Source organism: Hemitrygon akajei, chromosome 2, assembly GCF_048418815.1.
Source record: "Hemitrygon akajei chromosome 2, sHemAka1.3, whole genome shotgun sequence".
Taxonomy (NCBI): Eukaryota; Metazoa; Chordata; class Chondrichthyes; order Myliobatiformes; family Dasyatidae; genus Hemitrygon; species Hemitrygon akajei.
In genome coordinates, this window is record NC_133125.1 from 105,539,181 (window position 1) to 105,560,796 (window position 21,616).

A 21,616-nucleotide genomic window follows, 5' to 3' on the forward strand; every position below is an offset into this window, starting at 1 on the left:
GTCTATCTGTCAAGTAGTCCACTATCCAATCCACCATGTGAGAGTCTACTCCCATCTCCGTTAGTTTGTGCCTTAAGATCTTGGGCTGGATGGTGTTAAAGGCACAAGAGGAATGTAATCCTCACAGCACAACTGACCCCATCTAGGTGAGAGAGTGATTTGTGCAGCAAATACGTGATAGCATCCTCCACTCCCACCTTCTCCTTATACGCAAACTGAAGAGGATCCTGGGCGTGCCTGGTTTGTGGCCTCAGATTCTGTATTATCAGCCGCTCCATGGTCTTCATCACGTGCGACGTCAAGGCAACAGGTCTGAAGTCATTCAACTCCTTTGGTTGTGGTTTCTTCGGTACCGGGACAATACAGGATGTTTTCCACTGTCTGGGTACTCTTCTCTGCTCCAGGCTCATGTTGAAGATGTGCTGTAGTGGTTCTCCCAGCTCAGTCACACAGGCCCTCAGTAATCATGGGGAAACTCCATCCGGTCCAGCCGCCTTGCTGGTACAGATCTTCCTCAGTTGACCTTCCACCTGTGCAGCCGTAATCCTGGGCGTGGGCAAGGTCTCCTGTGAGTGGCTATTTTCCTGTGAGGGAAGTAAGCCTGGTGTGGATTTCTGCGGTGAGGATGAGATTGTGCTGTCGAACCTGTTGAAGAAGTTGTTCAGCTGGTTCGCTTTCTCCACATCTCCACTTATGTTTGCCCCCCGCTTTGCACCGCATCCGGTGATGATCTTCATCCCATCCCACACCTCCTTCATGCTTTTTTCCTGCAGCTTTTGTTCTAGCTTCCTCCTATACTGCTCCTTTGCCCCCCTTATCTGTACTCTGAGTTCCTTCTGAACTCTTTTAAGCTCCAACCGATCACCATCTTTAAAGGCCCTCTTCTTCTGGTTTAGGAGGCCTTTGATGTTACTAGTGATCCAGGGCTTATTATTGGGATAGCAGCGAACAGTTCTAACAGGGACAACGGCATCCACACAAAAGTTAATATAGTCCGTTGTGTATTCAGTGACCTCCTCAACGCCCCCACAGAGCCCCCCTTGCAGTACATCCCAGTTAGTAGTACCGAAGCAGTCTCTCAGGGCCTGTTCAGCTTCAGGAGTCCACTTCCTAAAAGAGCGTGTGGTAGTGGGATGCCACATCACAATTGATTTATATCTGGGCTGTAACAAAACCAGGTTGTGATCAGCTTTCCCCAATGATGGCAGTGGGGATGCACTATATGCCTCCTCTACGTTTGCATACAGTAGGTCAATAGTCCTATTACCCCTTTCAATGCTATTTGCTTTCATTCCCCATTTATCATAATGTCCAGAAATTTATTGGTCACTCTTGAGTCAATTCACTAACTAACCTTTTGCAGCCATCTGAATGGAGAAACCAGAGATTCATTATAGAAAAATTTCTACATGCCTTCATCCCAATTGGTCAGCCTTTTCTTTTGAGACAGTGACAGCTGGTTCTAAACTCTTCAGTCTGTCAAGCACAGGAGGAATTTTGTTTTTTTCAATAATATACCCCTATATCTCAACAGTATTGAATGCAATCCTAGTTTACTTGATATGGCTTGTTTGCTATACAAGAAAATATAACTAATCCGCTGAGTCTTTGCTGTACTCCCTATAATGGCAAATATGCCTCGCATAAGAAAACCAAACTATACACAATGTTTAGTTTAGTTTCTGGTATGTAGCCGTAGTAAGATGTTTATAGCAGTATTCAAATCTGTGCATAAAAAAGGCCAACATGCTGTTTGCCTTCTTGTGTGCCAGTATTAGCTGGCCTGTAGTTCCCTACTGTCTATCTTGTTCCTTTTGTGAACATGGATATTTTATCATTATTGCTTTCCAATCCACTTTGATGTTTCTAGAATCGAATGAATTTTGGCATGCAGCAAGCAATATGTGTTGTCACTACAGCCACTTCTTTGAAAACTAATTAGACCCATAGGATTCACTAGTGTTTAGTCCCATCAATTTGTTCAACTCTATTTTTGACAACAATACTCATTTTTTTTTTAAAGTTCTTTGCTCTCAGTTATCTTTCACTTGCCTCTGTGTTTAGTATGTTTTAGTTTCTTCTAATATTAATCTCTGTGATCTCCCTTTTCCCCAAGTTAATTTCTCATTCAAATTTCTTTAATATCTTCTTTGTTTTTCTTTTGATGTATTTGATTTGATTTTATTCTCTACTACACTGATTTTTTTATGATCTTTTGCTAGTTAATAAAATTATTCTAATCTTAGCCAATGGCTGTATTTGCAGAGCTCATCACTATATCTTTGTCTGACTATATGTCCTTTTATTTTTCCTTGGGTTTTTCTCCCCTCCAACACAAGTATATCTTTTTGTAAGTTGTACGATCTTGTAATCTCTTTAAAACAAAATCTTTCCCACAAAAGATATCAAATGAATGTCAATAAAGCCACATTCTTGCTCTTGGCAGCCAACAATTGCCTTTCTGCAATCCTACAGTCTAGTGGCATGAGAAAGACATTAATTTCCATTTGTTGTCCTCTCTTTCTCTTTGAGCCTTTTTTGTTTCACGTTTTCAATTCTACCCCTTTTCTCACCTTCTCTTCTTACTAATTTGTTAAAAGGGTGTTCAGTTCTTTATAACCTAACTTTAGGACATTGAGAGAAACCCTAGACACATATTAAACTTGCTAAGTCATTCCCCTCCCCAATGTAGACAATGATTCTGTAAGGAACTGAATGTAACTACATTTAGGCTGCTGAAGTCGAATGATTTTAAATTACAAGTCAGAATATTATACATTTATTGTGAGTATTGCTCAGTGCTCAGTGAAGCAAATTTTTAAAAAATCTACTTTTGACTTTTATAAATGGACGATGACCAATGGCGATCCCTTCCATTGGCAAACTGGGTTTTGGTATTCTCCTCTCCTATTTGTTTATACTTTGGAAATTTGGAAATTAATTCTGAAAATAAGTATCTTAATTATCTCTTTTAAATGTTTTGCTTTTTTGTGTTTAATTTGCGTTAATGAATTCATCATTCTTCTGCTGCAAAATTATTCAATAGTTCTTCTTTTGACATGATTCTTTCTACTTTCTTCCCTGAAAATTGTTTTGCTGCAATCAGCTGTTAGGAGACTCCAGGACAAAGGTAGTGATTTTTTTTGAACCTGTTTTCTTCATCTTTTGTTTTTGATTCATGTTTCAGGCTGTTAAAATACATACAGTAACAGATCAGAGGTGAACTGTGTTCACATTTGCAAACATCTGCTTTAGCTTTACAAATTTGCTTGCTGTCATACAGAACAGAAGCCTCAGTACACAGGTATTGAGGTAGATATGCAGTATATGTCACAACAGTTGGTACAGTACAAAGATGAGTGGATTATCACAGTCATACAACATGGAAAGTGGGTGAATGACCTTTGTTTACACCCATCCTTAGAATATTTTAATTGAATCCAGATTTTGGCTCATGGGACTTAATTGGAAGTGAGAGTGGTTAGTCCTAATTCAGATCTGGTGAAATTTTAAAAAAAAGCAAAAAATGCTTAGTTATCCAGAATGTTTGTTAAAATAGATGAGCATGTAGTCCATGTAGACTGCTTTTCTAAAGTAATTTGAAGGGGGCCTACATCTGAATAATTATCTCTTCCCTCAGATATCTCCCTGCTGTGCATTTGCCGTTTCTGTGTAAAAATATACAGTATTTTTGTTTGCTTTTGAGAGTTCATTGGGTCAGCGCCCACAGCTAAAACTTGGCTGCAGATTGGTTATCTGTTCATATTTCCTGAGTAAACATTTCCAACCTTCATAAAGAAATATTAATACAAGAGAAGTTCCATGCTTACTTCCATCTCTGAGGATCTGTTGTTTTGTGTATTACAACATGCTTCAGAATCAGATTTATTCTCGTGGTCATACGGCATGAAATCTGTTTTGATTATTCTTGATAAAAAATGTGTGCCATCAGTTAGTGAATTAATTCTGTGGACAATGAAAGGAACAATGGTTAGGCAAGTGAAGATGCATGTATTCTGTTTGGTGGGGAAATTATCAAAATAGATTAGTGAAAAAATTAAATATTAATCTGATTTAACTTGGTTGCCATGAATTTGATACTACTTCAGTTCATATCCAGGTATCAAGCAAGCAATAATTCAATGAGATTGTTCCTGTTACACTGAATGAAGCTTGGTATCCATATTCATGGAAGTATAATTTTGCTCGTATTTGATGTAACATTGATTCAGCAGATTTATGGTTGGGATGAGGGTGCTCCTGTGAGCAGAGGTTCAAGGTAGGTTGGAGTGTTTTCTACATGGCTGAAGATTTCAGAGTTATTAGGGGATACATCCATACATCGAAAATTATGAATAGAAACTTCTGTAATAGTTAATAAGACTTTGAAATTCTTGACAGTATAGACTGGATGCTCAGCCATTGATTGTTTTTCAAGATTTAGGAAGGCAGAAGCTTGAAAATTGAGCAATATAAGCGAATGAATGTAACTTTAATTTTTTATTGGCACGGTGAATGTGAATTTCTTACCATTATGGCCATATTGCAAACAAAGCTACAGCCACAGGTGTGGAGGAGGAAAAATAAGCTGAGCTAAAATCACAGATAGATAACTAATGCTGCCTCACCTTCTTTAGAATATTTCCCATTTTTACCTGTGGGAAGTGTCCAGCCTGAACTCCTTGTCATGTCTTCCTGCACTGTATTTCAAAATTCTCACACTTTTAACACTTCGATTCATTAACTGGCCAGATAACCTTGTTCATATCTTCTCCCTATGGTCACCTTACTTTTACCCGATTGGAGACATCCATCACTGTAGCTTAACAGGCTTCTGTGGTTTCCTTCCCAATTCAGCACAGTCTTCAACCCCTAACTGTTAGCTCTTGTTTTCTTCCCACAGATAGGACCTCAACTGCTGAGTTTTCCAGCATTTTCTGTTTCTGATTTTAGATTTCCAACATATTATTTTGCACTGGACAGAACTAGCTGTTATTGATTTGATTATTTTTCGTAATTTGAAGCCAGTCTCCAGATCCATTGATTGATAAAAATGTTTGAGCAAAAAAATATATATTTGGGATTTTATCAGAATATGTTTCATGATATGTTTATAATAAATAATATGAGTATGTCTTATCAGAATAAATTTTGGGTTTTATCAGAGGGAATGTGCCAGTTATAAAGTACTACAATGCAGAAACCAACCCTTCGGTCCATCTAGTTCATGCAGAGCTGTCATTCTGCCAAGTCTCATTGACTAAAACCTGGACCACACCCTTCCCATCATTTACTTATCCAAACTATTCTTAAATATTTCTTTTGAGCCTGCATCCACCACTTCCAGTGGCAGCTTATTTCACACATAGATGCTCTCTGAGTGGAGTTCCCCACAATTATTTCCCTTGTCATCCTTAACCAATGACCTCTAGTTCTAGTCTTATTCAACCTCAGTGGGGAAAAAAGCCTTATCTCTACTCCCTAACCTTGTATAACCATATAACAATTACAGCACGGAAACAGGCCATCTTGGCCCTTCTAGTCAATGCCAAACGCTTACTCTCACCTAGTCCAACCGACCTGCACTCAGCCCATAACCCTCCATTCCTTTCCTGTCCATACACCTATCCGATTTTTTTTTTTAAATTACAAAATCGAACCTGCCTCTACCATTTCTACTGGAAGCTCGTTCCACACAGCTACCACTTTCTGAGTAAAGAAGTTTCCCCTCGTGTTACCCCTAAACTTTTGCCCCCTAACTCTCAACTCATGTCCTCTTGTTTGAATCTCCCCTACTCTCAATGGAAAAGGCCTATCCACGTCAACTCTATCTATCCCCCTTATAATTTTAAAAACCTGTATCAAGTCACCCCTCGACCTTCTACGCTCCAAAGAATAAAGACCTAACTTGTTCAACCTTTCTCTGTAACTTAGGTGCTGAAACCCAGGTAACATTCTCATAAATCTCCTCTGTACTCTCTCTACTTTGTTGACATCTTTCCTATAATTCAGTGACCAGAACTGTACACAGTACTCCAAATTTGGCCTCACCAATGCCTTGTACAATTTTAACATTACATCCCAACTCCTATACTCAATGCTCTGATTTATAAAGGCCAGCATACCAAAAGCTTTCTTCAGCACCCTATCCACGTGAGATTCCACCTTCAGGGAACTATACACCATTATTCCTAGATCACTCTGTTCTACTGCATTCCTCAATGCCCTACCATTTACCATGTATGTCCTATTTTGATTAGTCCTACCAAAATGTAACACCTCACACTTATCAGGATTAAACTCCATCTGCCATTTTTCAGTCCACTCTTCTAACTGGCTTAAATCTCTCTGCAAGCTTTGAAAACCTACTTCATTATCCACAACGCCACCTATCTTCATATTATCTGCATACTTATCCAATTTACCACCCCATCATCCAGATCATTAATGTATATGACAAACAACACTGGACCCAGTACAGATCCCTGAGTCATACCACTAGTCACCGACCTCCAACCTGACAAGCAGATATATACCACTACTCTCTGGCATCTCCCATCCAGCCACTGTTGAATCCATTTTACTACTTCAATATTAATACCTAACGATTGAACCTTCCTAACTAACCTTCCGTGTGGAACCTTGTCAAAGGCCTTACTGTAGTCCATATAGACAACATTCACTACTTTACCCTCGTCAACTTTCCCAGTAACCTCTTCAAAAAAAATTCAATAAGATTTGTCAAACATGACCTTCCACACACACATCGTTCCCCATTAGGTGGTCTGTAATACACCCCTATAAGTGTTACTACATCTTTCTCATTCCTTAATTCCACCCAAATAGTCTCCCTAGACAAGCCCTCTATCCCACCAAAGTACCGCTGTAATATTTTCTCTGACACGCAATGCAACACCTCCCCCTGTTGCTCCTCAGATTCTATCACACCTGAAGCAACGAAATCCAGGAATAATTAGTTACCAATCACACCCCTCCTGCAACCATGTTTCACTAATAGTTACAACATCATATTTCCAGGTTTCAATCCATGCTCTAAGCTCATCCACCTTTGTTACAATGCTCCTAGCATTAAAATAAATGCATTTAAGAAATTCTCCACCTCTTACTCTCCATTTATCCCTAACGGTGCAAACAACTTTACTATCTTCTTTTTCTTCCTTCTCCCCTACATCTTCAGTCTGAGTGCTCCCCTTCTCTATCACCTGCCTATCCTCTCTCACACACTGTCTACAAACTTTCTCTATTTGTGAACTAACTACCTCTCTCCTAGTCTCTTCAATTTGATTCCCACCCCCCCCCCCCCCCCAACCATTCTAGTTTAAAGTCTCCGCAGTAGCCTTAGCAAATCTCCCCGCCAGGATATTACTCCTCCTAGGATTCAAGTGCAACCCGTCCTTTTTGTACAGGTCACACCTGCCCCAAAAGAAGTCTCAATGATCCAGAAACTTGAACCCCTGCCCCTTGCTCCAATCCCTCAGCCATGCATTTATCCTCCACCTCATTCCATTCCTACTCTCACTGTCACGTGACAAAGGCAGTAATCCCGAGATTACTACCTTGGCGGTCCTTCTTCTCAACTGCCTTCCTAACTCCCTATATTCTCCTTTTAGGACCTTTTCCCTTTTCCTACCTATGTCATTGGTACCTATATGTACCACGACCTCTGGCTCCTCACCCTCCCACTTCAGGATATCTTGGACGCGATCAGAAACATCCCGGACCCTGGCACCAGGGAGGCAAACTACCATCCGGGTCTCCTGACTGCATCCACAGAATCGCCTATCTGACCCCCTAACTATCAAGTCCCCTATTACTACTGCCTTCCTCTTTCCTTTGCCTACCCTTCTGAGCCACAGGGCTGGACTCTGTGCCAGAGGCACAGCCACTGTTGCTTCCTCCAGGTAGGCTGTTCCCCCCCCCCCCCCTTCCCCAACAGTACTCAGACAGGAGTACTTATTGTCAAGGGGTACAGCCACTGGGCTACTCTCTAGTACCTGACTCTTCCCCTTCCCTCTCCTAACCATGACCCACTTGTCTGCCTCCCGTGGCCCCGGTGTGACCACCTGCCTGTAACTCCTCTCTATCAACTCCTCACTCCCTGACCAGACGAAGCTCATTGAGCTGCAGCTCCAGTTCCCTAGCACTATCCCTTAGGAGCTGCAGCTCGGCGCACCTGGAGCAGATCTGGATGCCCGGGAGGCTAGGAAACTCCAGGACCTCCCACATCCGACACCAAGCACAACAAGCTGCCTCCACACTCATACTTCCCCCTTTCCTCAAATAACAGGAAAAATTGAAAACTAAATCTACCTTGCCTCACCCATTTCCGCCTAAGCCCGTTGAGCCAAAGCCCTCATCTTCACTCTGCTCCCAGCTCACTCCGCTGCCTGCAAATGACGCTGCCCGCTGCATAAGGCTGTGTTCCTTTTAAATCTTCCACGCTTCATTGTCTGACATCACACACCTGCACAGTCCCGCCTCTTTTAACCCCAATGAGAAGAAGAAATCAAAATGGCACTCGCAGCACTCCTGTTCTGATTCACAGACTTCCTTCTCCAAATTAAACCTGAATCAGGATTTCTGTCTGTTTAAATCTTCTGTGCTTCACTACCCGACATCACACGCCTGCGCAGTCCCGGCTCTCTTACACTGATGAGAAGAAAAAATCAAAATGGCTGCTGCAGCACTCCTATACCCTCATCATTTTTTATACCTCTATCTAATCTCCTTTCATTCTCCTATACTCCAGGGAACAAAGACCTAACTTTTAATGAGCTTTAATAAAAATTTTACATAGCACCCTTCAGGAAAATGCTGTTTAGATACAGTGCATACAGATAGAGACACAAATCTACCTGATCTCTCTCCATGAGTGCTTTCAAAACCAACTCTGGCAGCACATCTTACTTGCATTCTAAACAACTCGTTTGAGCTCCAGACTAATCTTTGTGATTTTGAAACGATCAGATACTGGATTTTCTGTGAATCTCTGTTGACATATTTGCAAAGATTTGGCACTCACTTACAAAATAAATAGACTGAAGCAGAAATGGTTGGCATTCAAAATTAGATTAGTGCAGTGGTTGAAAGGCTAGGATAAGGTAGATAAATAATAAATTATAACATTGCTAATGTTGAGGTCAGTACTTGGATAAATTGAGTGGAAAAGAAAACCTGTTTTTGAAGTGTATGCTATATATTAGGTGTTTGTTTGCATGATTTATATTGCATTTTATATTAAGTTTGTTACAAATTCACAAATTTGAGAGACATGGACAGGAAAAATTGTGATTGTAACAAATAACCTATAAAAATATTATCCCATATACTTTTGCAACTTTCAAAAACCTTTCTCACTTCTCATCTGAACTAGTTTAAGATAAAATGTCAGGAACAGTTTTGAATAATATACTTCTATCAACAACAAAATATTTATATATATATATATAATATTTTGATTTATTCCCCTTTAAGTAAACAGTGCAATTGAGCATATAATCATTATTCCATTTTATAAGTTTTTTCCTTTTATAATGAATAACAAAGTTTAAAATTTAGGCTGATGGGAAAAAGCAAAATTTAGCTGCAAGTTGTTGGACTGATACAAATATACTCTCATTGCATAGGAAATGGGAAAAGCACAACTATTGGATGTTGTCATTGTTAGTTTAGAATAACCTGAAGAAAACCACTAGCTTGAACATGAAGTTCTGCTGAGCTTGGTTTGGAAAGATAAGCAGCATGTGCACAAAAGCTACAACACTTGTGTATGAAATATACAAAAAATGTTTTGTTTCCACACTTAGAAAAAACCTGTAAGGAGGCGATATGAACCATATGGCATCTATTCTGATGATGACGCCAACAGTGATGCTTCGAGTGCTTGTTCAGAACGATCTTATGGCTCCAGAAATGGGGGTATTCCACACTACTTGCGTCAGACAGAAGATGTGGCAGAGGTCTTAAACCATTGTGCCAGTTCAAATTGGTCTGAAAGGAAAGAAGGGCTTGTCGGCCTTCAAAATCTATTAAAAAGTCAGAGAACATTGAGGTAAGACTGCAAAATATGCTATTCACCATCACTGAACTGTTATACCATATACTGATCGTACCACAAACTATGGACTCGCTCTCAAGGACTCTTCAACTCATTCTCAATATTTATTCATTATTTATTATTTCTCATCATTTTTTCCTTTGTATTTGCACAATTTGTTGTCTTTTGCACATTGGTTGTCCGTTCGTCCTGTTGGGCACATTCTTTCATGGATTCAATTGTGTTTCTTGGATTTACTGTGTAAGCCTGTAAGAAAATAAATCTCAGGGTTGTATATGGTGATATATATGTACTTTGGCAATAAATTTACTTTGAACTTTAAACTTTGTACTAAATTGCAGGTTCTTTTCAGTTCTGTTTATCAAATTCAATAGATGTTTTATGTTAGTAATAAGTTTAAAATTTTAAGACTGGTCTTCAGTTTTTATTAAACTGAGGTGGAAAACTCACATTTTGCAGCAATATTAACTATTTAAAAATGGCTTGACATTTCTATTTGAGTGCTGTATATTCTGTGCAAGATCTAGGAGCTAATGTTTACATCTATCATCTTGTCATGTAGAACAGAATATGTTAAAATTGGACTAGTTAATGTGCTCACAAATCTTTAGTCAACATTGAATACATTTCCTAAATATTTCTAGGTATAGTAAACTGGTGGGGTTGTAGCAATTAGTCTAATATAAAGTCAAAGATGAATTTCTTGTCATAGGCACAAGCACATATGTTCTCAGATGCAATGAAGAACTTGCTTGCAACAGCAGCATGATGGGCACATAGCACCAGATATACAAAAGAACACTTAAACATAAATTATACATAGTTTTTCCAAGAAAGGACACTGAATATTGCAGTACAAATTGACTAAGGCGGTCAATAGCATAGGAGGCAATTTTTATTGTTTAAGTATACACAATATTTGCCTTTAGATGAAAATACAATGTGCTTGAGTCTTCATACACTTCGATGATTCTCTGACAGTTGTTTAAAAAATTGCTGTTTTTCTCCCCATTGTTAAATCCCTCTGCAATAATTGCAAGTTGGAAGACTAAGAATGCTAGGATATAGGCAAAGAATGATAGGACTCAGAAATAGAGAGGAACATAAACACTTGGAATAAATGTTCAAGATTTTATGAAGCGACAGCACTGGTAGGTAAGGTGGGTAGGAACGCATATTGGATTCTTGCCTTCATTAGCCAAGGCAGAGAAAATAAGTGCAAAGTGTTTATGGCACATCTTCCATTCCTAGTACAAAGGAAGGATGTGATAGCGCTGGAGAATGTTCAGAAGGCAATTACCAATATGATGTCTGGGATGAAATATTTCAGCTATCAAAGGAGACTGGATGAGTTGGGAGCAAAGAAAACTGATGCCGTGGAGGGAGAACCTGTTAGAGGAAATGTTAATTTAACATTGAGGAGCAGAGTTGTGTATACCTAGAGGTCACAGGTTCCCTATCTAGGGAACAAAGGTGATTAGGGGAAGAATTTAATTCCTCTCCTGGTTGTAACCAAGAGCACACTGCATAAGGGGATAGTGGAGACAGGAGTTCTGACAGCATTTCAGAATTAGTTGTGTAAGAACCTGAAATGCCTTATTAAGACTGAGGACTGATTGGTAGGAAGTTGGGATTGCTATTGAACTTGAAGGCCAGTACAGACATAGTGGGCAAAAGGGCCTGTTTCCATGCTAATGATTCTGACTTTGACATCTTTGAGCATTGTTTTGAAATAAAAATTCTTAATGACAAGCTTCCTTAACAAAAAGAACGCTGAAAGAAGCACCAATCTACATATTAATTTACTTTGCAGCCGTGTTGAATTGAAGCGTTTATGTGAAATCTTCACTCGTATGTTTGCAGATCCTCATAGCAAGGTAACCACTTTAAAAATGGCTTTTGCAATTAACCTTTTGCACGTCTGTGTAAACAGCTTTATGCTTTGTGTGAATGCATGTCACTATTAGAGCTAATTTTCTTTACGTGGCTTATGTGCATAGATTTAAAATCATGAAGGATTGATTTCAGTAATGTTACCGGTAGTTCCTTTTAACAATATGGGCTTTCATATATGTAGAAGAATTAGATTTGATTATTAGATGGATAATTATTTTTTGGAAAAGAATCAGTTTGGATAGTTTTGTAGCTGTAATGTTGAAAGTCTTGTAAAGTAATTCTGGTACAAGCAAGAACAGAATTTTCAAAGCTGATTTTATGTTTATCCTAAATTTCCTCTACATTTTATTTATACCCAAGTCCAAAAGTACAGTACTTAGTGTTTATTAAACATATTAGTGCAGGTTACATGAGTTTAATGGAAAATCCAAGTGCTTTTTTTCCGGAATATTTCAGAAATTTTAACTGCAATAAGTAAAGCCCAGATTTTAATGTGTTAGTTTGTATTTTGGCCTGAAGTTTAAAAAGTTGTTTGCATTTTACCTAGCTTTACCTAATAAAACTTTATTTTATGATGAAATGATTGTATGTCAGTAACCATAACAGGGCACAGTGGCTTTGAAGTCTGCATTAATCAATGGTTTGTTTTCTTGCATGTCCTGTCCTTTGTTGGAACTCACAACAGAGAGTAAGTGTTGTTTTTACTGTTCACTACAAGCTAACAAATATAATGAAACCTTTCAAAGTAAACTGAGATTCACAAAGATAGTTACTTCCAAATCTTATGAAAGACTTTCTCTGATTATTTCCTGCATTAAACCAATTGGACCTTTTCCAGGAAGGCTGCCATCTACTTTTAAATGTTTGTTTGTCATAAATCTATTAATATTTCGTAATTTTTTGCAGTTTTTTAAGCTTAAATTTCAATCTAATTATATTGTTGATATATCATTCATTATGCAATGTAAACCCTGATTTACATTTTGAACGTATGCTGGTATTTCCATGAAGGAACTGAAATTCCACAAGGGGGAGAAAGTTTAATTTATTTTCTTATTATATGTTCGGTGCAATGGGAAGATTAATATGTCATTCTCTTTTAAAACTATAAGCAATTAAACCATGATTAAAATGAGAAGATCCATACCTCTTGTAGTATAATCTTCAGGTATGAACTGTGGCCATGTAGTGCCTCATCTCCTTGGTTGGTTAATTTTTTTTTAAAAACTGCAGTTCAGAATGGAAAATACAATGAGCAAAAAGGGCATAAATTAACAGATTGGAGTTTATATAAAGGGAAACCACAGGCATATGAATTTTGAGCAGCTATTAAAGGACAGATGAGGCTGATTAACAACCACGAAGGTGATCTCTGCATTGAGGCAGAGGGTGTGATTTGAATATTTAATGAACATTTTGTGTTGGTACTTCCCAGGAAATGGATGTTCCTAAAATCTCAGTACCAGGGATGAAAATCAGTAAGTGCTAGAAAGGTTAGTTATGTGTAAACACCTGGTCCAGATGGGAGGAATTACAGGTTGCTCAGGGAAATAAAAGATATTAAAATAGATGTGCAATCTTTTGGTCAATCTTCATTAAAAGTGAAGTTCCACCTAATTGGAAGATAGCAAGTGTAACAGTCATGTTCAGAAAGGGGTTATAAAAAAATGCCAGGTTTAATATTCTGTTTTAATCTTTTGGGAAGTTTGTAGAATTAATGATTCAGAATGGAAAAATAGAAGAGACTTGGCATACTTTTGTAAATGGCAAATAAGAATGAAAAAACAGTGTGTGATAGGAAGTCTGAAATAAGCCCAAAATGGTAAAAACAGTAAGGATGTAAGGCTGCTTCTATGGAAGGAAAAATGGAGATAACTTTTCAGGTTGGAGACTTTTTTGGGAATTGAAACATTAACTCTGTTTCTTCTTCCACAGAAGCAGTTTGGTGCTTGAGGCATTTTGTATTTTATCTGTAATATATAATACCTATTTGACTGACCCGAATGTTTTGAAGAGCTAACGGGGAAGATCAAAAGAGATGCAATATTTGACATCTCTATTCTCAAAGGCATTTGTCAAAGGTCCTTTACAAAGAAGCTGGTTATCTAATTTGAGGACCATGAAATACAATGGTAAATGGCAGCAAGGATATAAAATTGGCTTTGGACAGGAAAGTAGATGGCAAAGAAGATTTAACAAAAGTGCTGCCAATCTCTGGATAAATAGCTCTTTCTAAAACCAAATGTTTCAAAAATCAAAGCTACAAAGCAAATGACAAAAGATACAGGAGTGATGGATTTAGATCTCTTTATGTGTATGCCTGGTGAAAAGATAGTGCTTTTCAGCATTGACTTCGATAGGTATTTGTAGAAAAATAATTAACAGGTCATGCTTGATAGAGCTGTGAAACGGAACCAACCAATGTGGCTCGGTATGGACTTGATAGGCAAATCAAACTAAAAATAAAAACTAAACTAATAACAAGATTTTATTGGCTCTTAAACAAGCTCAGTTAGCATTGAATGATGGAATTTGATTTTGTGTTCACTTACCAGCGCAGGTGCACTTGATTTCTTTTTAGGTTATTACTTCTCAGTTTCCATTCATTTTTTAGGCGTTAATGACACAAAGAATGGTATGTAACTGGCTCGTGTTTTTGCAGATCCTTTGATTGTAGCATCAGACTGTTTTCTTGAATCTGTAGGGATAATTTCCGGTCATGGCCCAGCAATGAACCATATTTATTTAATTTTAGGTATTCAGCATGTTCTTGGAGACGCTAGTAGATTTCATCATAATCCATAAAGAAGATCTACAGGATTGGCTGTTCGTACTGCTGACTCAGCTTTTAAAGAAGATGGGGGCTGATTTGCTTGGTTCTGTGCAAGCCAAAGTTCAGAAGGCACTAGATGTCACCAGGTCAGGCGGTTTCACTTCGTTAATTTCTTTTCCATACTATCTTGAAAATGTACTTTGTTTTTAATATGCCTTTCTTTTATTTGCTGTTTTCTTCCTCTAATTTGATTGCTGACTCTTGGTTATTTAATTGAGATTTTGAATGGAGTTCACTTTAAAGAACAAAGAATTGATGCTTCACGCAGAGAAGTAGGAGCTTCTTCCCATCAGTATAGACCTCATCAATGGCACTAGCTAAAGGCCTGTTGAACTTTAAGACCGGGGGAACGTCATCCTGAAAACCATCTGTTGTAAAGCATGCCTTTGTTATGTGGCCTGATGTAATCCATGATGCAAATATCAGCAGAAGAAATGTCAAATAAAAATTATCAGTAAATCCAAATACACAAAATCTGAAATAAAGAATCCTAGAATTCGGTATCTGTGGATAGGGAAACAGTGAAAGCTGATGACCTTTCATCAGAACTAGGCAGTTTGGATAAAATGCAAAATTATTAATTTTAGCCTGCGGGTGTGGTTGCAGATGAAGTGTCTTGACCTAAGATGTTGTCTGTCCAGTTCTCTCCACAAATACTACCAAAATTTTACAGAGTAGCAGGGAAGTTATTCCCAATGATTTGGTAAATGCTTATCCCTCAGTTAGCATGGCTGAAAACAAACGTAAACTCTGTCACATTCCTCCTTCAGGGAGCTTGTGGACACGATCATGTTACATGCAGTTTAGGAGTAGGACTCCACTACTTGGCTCTGAAGACTGCCTGCTCTTTAATAATAACAGCAATTCTGATTAGAATATCAATAGCGTACTCTTGTCTATACACACTAAACTTTCACCCCCCCCTTCCTCAAGTATCCGTCAACCTGTCTTAATATTCTGCTTCCACTGCCCTTTTTAAAGGAAGTTTGCAACTCTGAGGAAAATAAAATTACCTCATCTGTTTTCAATTAGCAATTTATTTTTGGTTCCATTCTCCTCTCACCACTGTCAAGAACCTTTAGGTTTCAGTCAAGTTCCCATCATTCTACTGAACTTCAGCAGCGTGTAACAGAAATGTACATCACAGAAGCAGGCCATTTGGCCTATCTTGTCCATGCTGAAACCATTTAGATTGCCTGCTCCCATCAATCTGCACCAGGACCACAGTCCTCCAAAACCCTACCATCCATGTATGTATCCAAATTTCTCTTAAACGTTGAAGTCGAGCTCCTGTGCATCACTTCTGCTAGCAGTTCATTCCACACACTCATGACCTTCATGAATCAAGAGTCAAGTAAAGGTGTTTCCTTTCATGTTCCCCTTAGCCTTCTCACCTTTCACCCTTAAGCCATGACCTCTGGTCATAGTCCCACCCAACTTCAGTGGAACAAGCCTACTTGCATTTTCCTTACCTATACCCCTCATAATTACGTATACCTCTGTCAAATCTCCTCTTCTCAGTCTTCTGTGTTCTAAAGAATACGGCTCTAACCTATCCAATCTTTCCTTTAGCTCATGTCCTCCAGACCTGGTAACATCCTTGTAAATTTTCTCTGTACTCTTTCAATCTTGTTTACATGTTTCCTGTAGGTAGGTGACCAAAACTGCACACAGTACTCCAAATTGAGTCTCACCAACGCTTGTACAACTTTAACGTAGCATCCGATCTCCTGTACTCAGTACATTGATTTATGGAGGCGCTTGTTCCAAAACTTTTTTTATGACCCTATGTACCTGTGAAGCCACTTGCAATGAATAATGGACCTGTATTCCCAGATCCCTTTGTTTTACCCTGGTTGGTCCTGCGGAAGTGCAAAACCTCACACTTGTCTATATTACATTCCATCTGCCATTTTTCAATCCATTTTCCCAGCTGATTCAGATCTCTCTGCAAACCATGACTGCGTTCCTCACTGTCCACTATACCCCCAATCTTAGTGTCATCTGCCAATTTGCTGATCCAGTTAATCACATTATTATCCAGATCATTGATATAGATGACAAACAACAAAGAACTCACCACTGATTTCTGTAGCACACCACATCAGTCAGAGAGGCAGCCCTCTACTTCCACTCTTTGGCTTCTCCCACAATGCCAATGTCTAATCCAGTTTACTGTCTCATCCTGAATGCCGAGCAACTAAACCTTCTTGACCAACCTCCCATGCAGGACCTTGTCAAATGCCTCACTAAAGTCCATGTAGACAAAATCCATTGCCTTGCCTTCATCCATCCAGATGCAACACAACCTGTTTAACCTTTTCCTCATAAGACATCTTGTCCATTCTAATAAACCTCATTTGAACTGCTTCCAAAATATATTAACATCCTTCTTTAGCTATGGACATAAACACTGTACACAATACTCAACATCAGATCTCACCAGTATCCTATATAACAGCCTATTCTTTCTACTTTTATATGCAATCCTCTGAGCAAGAACATTGTCAGCTTTCCTAGTTATTTGCTGTATTGGCAAATCAAATCAGATAAAATATAACAAAATACTGAGGATACTGCAAGTCTGAAATAATAGAAAATGCTGGTAAGTGTCTAGCTGGCCAACACTCATTGGGAAAGAGAAAGAATTAACATTTCCAGATATTGATCTTGTATTACAACTGGAAAATGTTATGTAATAGGTGGAAAAGTCAGGAAAAGAATTGTGCCAAAGTTAGAAGAAATGAACAGAGGTGAAGACCTGTATTGGATTTTAATAATTTGGAGGACAAAAAGTATGTTGATGCAAGTCCAAAAGGCATGCTAAGGTGTTTAAAACAAATCAATATCTAGTGGTAAACTCTTGAACGTTAATAATTAACAATAGTAAGGCCTATAACAGTAATCAATGCAATCTAATCAGAAAAATACACTAATACTTTTGTTTTATTTTACTACAGAGAGTCTTTCCCATTTGATCAGCAATTCAATATTCTAATGCGATTTATTGTGGATCAAACACAAACGCCTAATCTCAAGGTTGGTACATAAATAACAGTTCAAAATATCTAGTTTCAATTCTATGCTAGACTTTTTTGAGAGAATATTTCTAAATTAATACTTTAAGCTTTGACCTTTTACCATGGCCTTGAACTATTCTGGTATTGATTCTATAGTAGTTCAAACAAATATGACATATCCTCTCTTTTGGAATTGTTTCAGAATTTTCACCTGATGTTCAATTGATTTGCATATATGAAAACATAATTGATACTTTCTCTTGCGGAAAAGGTGACATGTTTTCCTAATTTCTCCAGCAAGAAAATTAAGATTTGTGAGATCAGCAATGTCTGGAATGTGTTTGACCAAGAGGGTAGAGGTCATTATGTCTTATTCTGACTGGAGACCGGTGAAGATGGAATTATAATATTGACGTCGCAGCTTTATAAGGCCTCATATGAAGTATTGCATTCTATTCTAGATGCTCCATTGTAGGAAAGATGTAGAGGCTTAGGAGAGGGTGCAGATGAGGTTTACCAGGATGCTGGCTAAATTAGAGGGCATGTCCTATAAGGAGAGGTTGCACAGTCTGGTCTTGGAGTGATGGAAATTGAGGGGAGACCTGATATAAATTTGTACAATTGAGGGGCATAGTTGGTACATTTTCCCTGTGTAGAAGTGTCTTATACTGAAAAGGATGTATTTAAAGTGCGTGGAGGATAGTTCAAAGGAGATGTGTAGGGCAAGTTTAAGATGGTTTTAGATAAGCACACAAATTGGAAGGGATGTGGACCATTTGCAGTAATTAGGGGGTAGCTTAATTAATTTGGAAAGCACAACATCATGGTCCTGTATTATTATTTATTCTGAACAAATTTATATTATTGGTACTTAGGAATTGGTATAGGTAGATCTTAAAGACTGAACGTTTCAATTGAAAAGGAAAAAAAAAGCAAATTAGTTTTTTCATTTGTCATGATATGAATTGTTTATCTATCTTGCTTAGATCGCCTTATTTGCCTTCCTTTTACAGAATTATTGGAGATGGTGAACTAATTTAGTTGGTATATCCTTACCAACTTACTATTAACTTGAACTAAAATTACTTCTGCTTTAGATTCCTTATCTGTGAGAGTTTGGACAAGTAGCTGAAGCAATTTGGAAATGTTAATATTATATTTGTAAATTAACGCAGAATAGACAAGAAGACAAAATGGGTAGGCTACTTTATGCCTGTCTTTCCTTTCAATTTTGGGCTGATCTATGTTGGCCTAGACTCCTGTACCAGATACCCATAATCCTCAAATCATCAGTCCTTCAAGTATTTTATTTGAATTTGCTTAAAATATAACAAATGATCTCATCTTGACACAAGACACAGGAGTAGAATAAGGCCATTTGGCCCGTCGAGTCTGCTCTGCCATTCAGTCATGGCTACTGCTCCCCCCCCGACCCACTCCCCAGCTTTCTCCCCATAACCTTTGATGCTGGGTCCAATCAAGCTCAGCCTGGAATACACTCAATGGCCTGGCCTCCACAGCTGCCTGTAGTAATACACTACACAAATTCACCACCCTCTGGCTAAAGAAATTTCTCCACATCTGTTTTAAATGGACACCCCTCTATCCTGAGGCTGTGTGCTCTTGTGCTGGACTCACTCATCATGAGAAACATCCTGTCCACATCTACTCTGTCTAGGCCTTTCAGCAGTCAAAAGGGTTCAATGAGATTCCCCCTCATCCTTCTAAATTCCAGCAAGTACAGACCCAGAGCTATCATCCTTATCAACCTCCTCTAAAACCTCTGCAATACCAGCACATCTTTTCTCAGATGAGGAGCCCAGAACTGTGAACTGCAGTCAAGGTGAGGCCTCACCCGTGCCTTATAAAACCTTGCCATCCCATCCTTGCTTTTGTATTCTCGACCTCTTGAAATGAAGGCTAACATTGCATTTGCCTTCCTCACCACTGACTTTACCTGTAAGTTAACCTTTAGGGTGTTTTGCACAAGGACTCCCCAAGTCCCTTCGCATCTCAGATTTTTGGATTTTCTCCCCATTTACAAAATAGGCTGCACGTTTATTTTTTACTGCCAAAGTTCATGACTATGTATTTTCCAACTTTGTATTTCATTTGCCACTGTCTTGCCCTTTCTCCTAATCTGTTTAAGTACTGCAGCTTACCTGTTTCCTCAACACTACCTGTCCCTCCACCAACCTTCATATCATCTGCAAACTTGGTAACAAAGTCATCTATTTCATCATCTAAATCATTGATATACAGCATAAAAAGACAAGGTCACACACTGATCCCTGCAGAACACCACCAGTCACAGGTCGCCAACCAGAAAAGAATCCTTTAAATCCCACACACTGCCTCCTACCCATCAGTCAATGCTCCAACCATGCCAGTGACTTTTCTGTAATACCATGGGCTCTTAACTTGGTAAGCAGCCTCATGTGTGGCACCTTGTCAAAGACCTTCTGGAAGTCCAAGTATGCAACGTCCTTTTATCTCTGCTACTTGTAATCTCAAAGAATTCAAATAGGTTTGTCAGGCAAGCCTTTCCCTGAAGGAAACCATGCTGATCTTGTCCTATCTTGTCCTGGTTCACCAAGTACTACATAGCTTCTCCTTTAATAATTGACTCCAATGTCTTCCCAACCACTGAGGTAGGCTAACCTGTCTATAATTTCCTTTTTGCTGCCTTCCTCCTTTCTTAGAGTGGAGTGACATCAGCAATTTTCCAGTCGTCTGGCATCATGCTGGAGTCCTTCGTAATAATAACTGCACTCATTTTTCTTCCCTCACACCCTTCAACATCTGGCACACTGTGAGAGCAGGGCATTTCAGAGGTTAACTACCCTCAAAAGGAAGAAATTTTTACACAGAATATGTTTTATGTCAGTTGACTCTCATTCATTGGTGAAGTCTGGATTTAAAAATAAAGTCATGTTTGGTTTCAATTATTCATGTCATCAGTATTGCATTGCGCCATCATCATTCCACTCAAGTATGTTTATTTGCAGGTGAAAGTTGCTATTTTGAAGTACATTGAGAGGCTGGCCAGGCAGATGGACCCAGCAGATTTTGTTAATTCCAGTGAGACTCGCCTTGCTGTGTCCCGTATCATAACCTGGACAACTGAACCAAAGAGCTCTGATGTGAGAAAGGTAGGAATTTATTCCAAGGTTAGAATCTTTGTGCTAGCTGAGACACAGTGTCTGAATCTGGTCCTTCTGTGTTCTACTTAGTGAATCAAATATGTTAGTTAGTTTTCCATTCAGCTATTTGCTTTGATGCATTGGTTGCATTCCAATCTCATAACATACACTATAAAATAGTTTTGATTTTTTAACATTGCATTTCTGCTTTGCACCTGATATTTATTTTTTGATAAGTAACAGAACTGAAAATCTAAGACAAGTAGAAAGCTTTTTTATATTCATTTGATAAGAGCATTACTGACAAGCCCAGCAATTATTGCATGTCCATGTCTAATTGCCCTTGAGGGGTGTTGGTGAGCTAGTGTTTGGGACTGCATTGGTCACAGTGGATGACAATGTAATCTCTATGATTTTAAACAAGCTCTTGAGGGAAGATAGTGTATCAGGGTGATATGTTACTTGAAAAACTTGAAAGTTGTTAGCTTTTCCCTACAAAGTTGTCCAGAATCAGATTTGGGTTTATCATCACTGGCACGTATCATGAAATTTGTTAACTTAGCAGCAGCAGTTCAATATAATGCATAATATAGAAGAGAAAAAAATAAATAAGTAAATCAATTACGGTATACATATATTGAATAGA

At 38.5% G+C, this 21,616-nt stretch overlaps 1 protein-coding gene across 3 annotated transcripts in view; it reads left to right on the forward strand.

Moving 5' to 3' along the window:
• Nucleotides 1–21,616, forward strand: part of clasp1a (cytoplasmic linker associated protein 1a) — a 313,776-nt gene that overhangs the window by 222,825 nt on the left and 69,335 nt on the right. For 2 of the 3 annotated variants that reach the window (XM_073026772.1, XM_073026780.1), the window contains 6 exons: nt 3,107–3,130; nt 9,828–10,072; nt 11,892–11,955; nt 14,730–14,893; nt 17,768–17,846; nt 20,836–20,979. In XM_073026772.1, coding sequence (XP_072882873.1) covers nt 3,107–3,130; nt 9,828–10,072; nt 11,892–11,955; nt 14,730–14,893; nt 17,768–17,846; nt 20,836–20,979 — 720 coding nt within the window. The remainder of the gene's footprint in view (nt 1–3,106; nt 3,131–9,827; nt 10,073–11,891; nt 11,956–14,729; nt 14,894–17,767; nt 17,847–20,835; nt 20,980–21,616) is intronic. The other variant, XM_073026787.1, reaches the window with a different exon arrangement.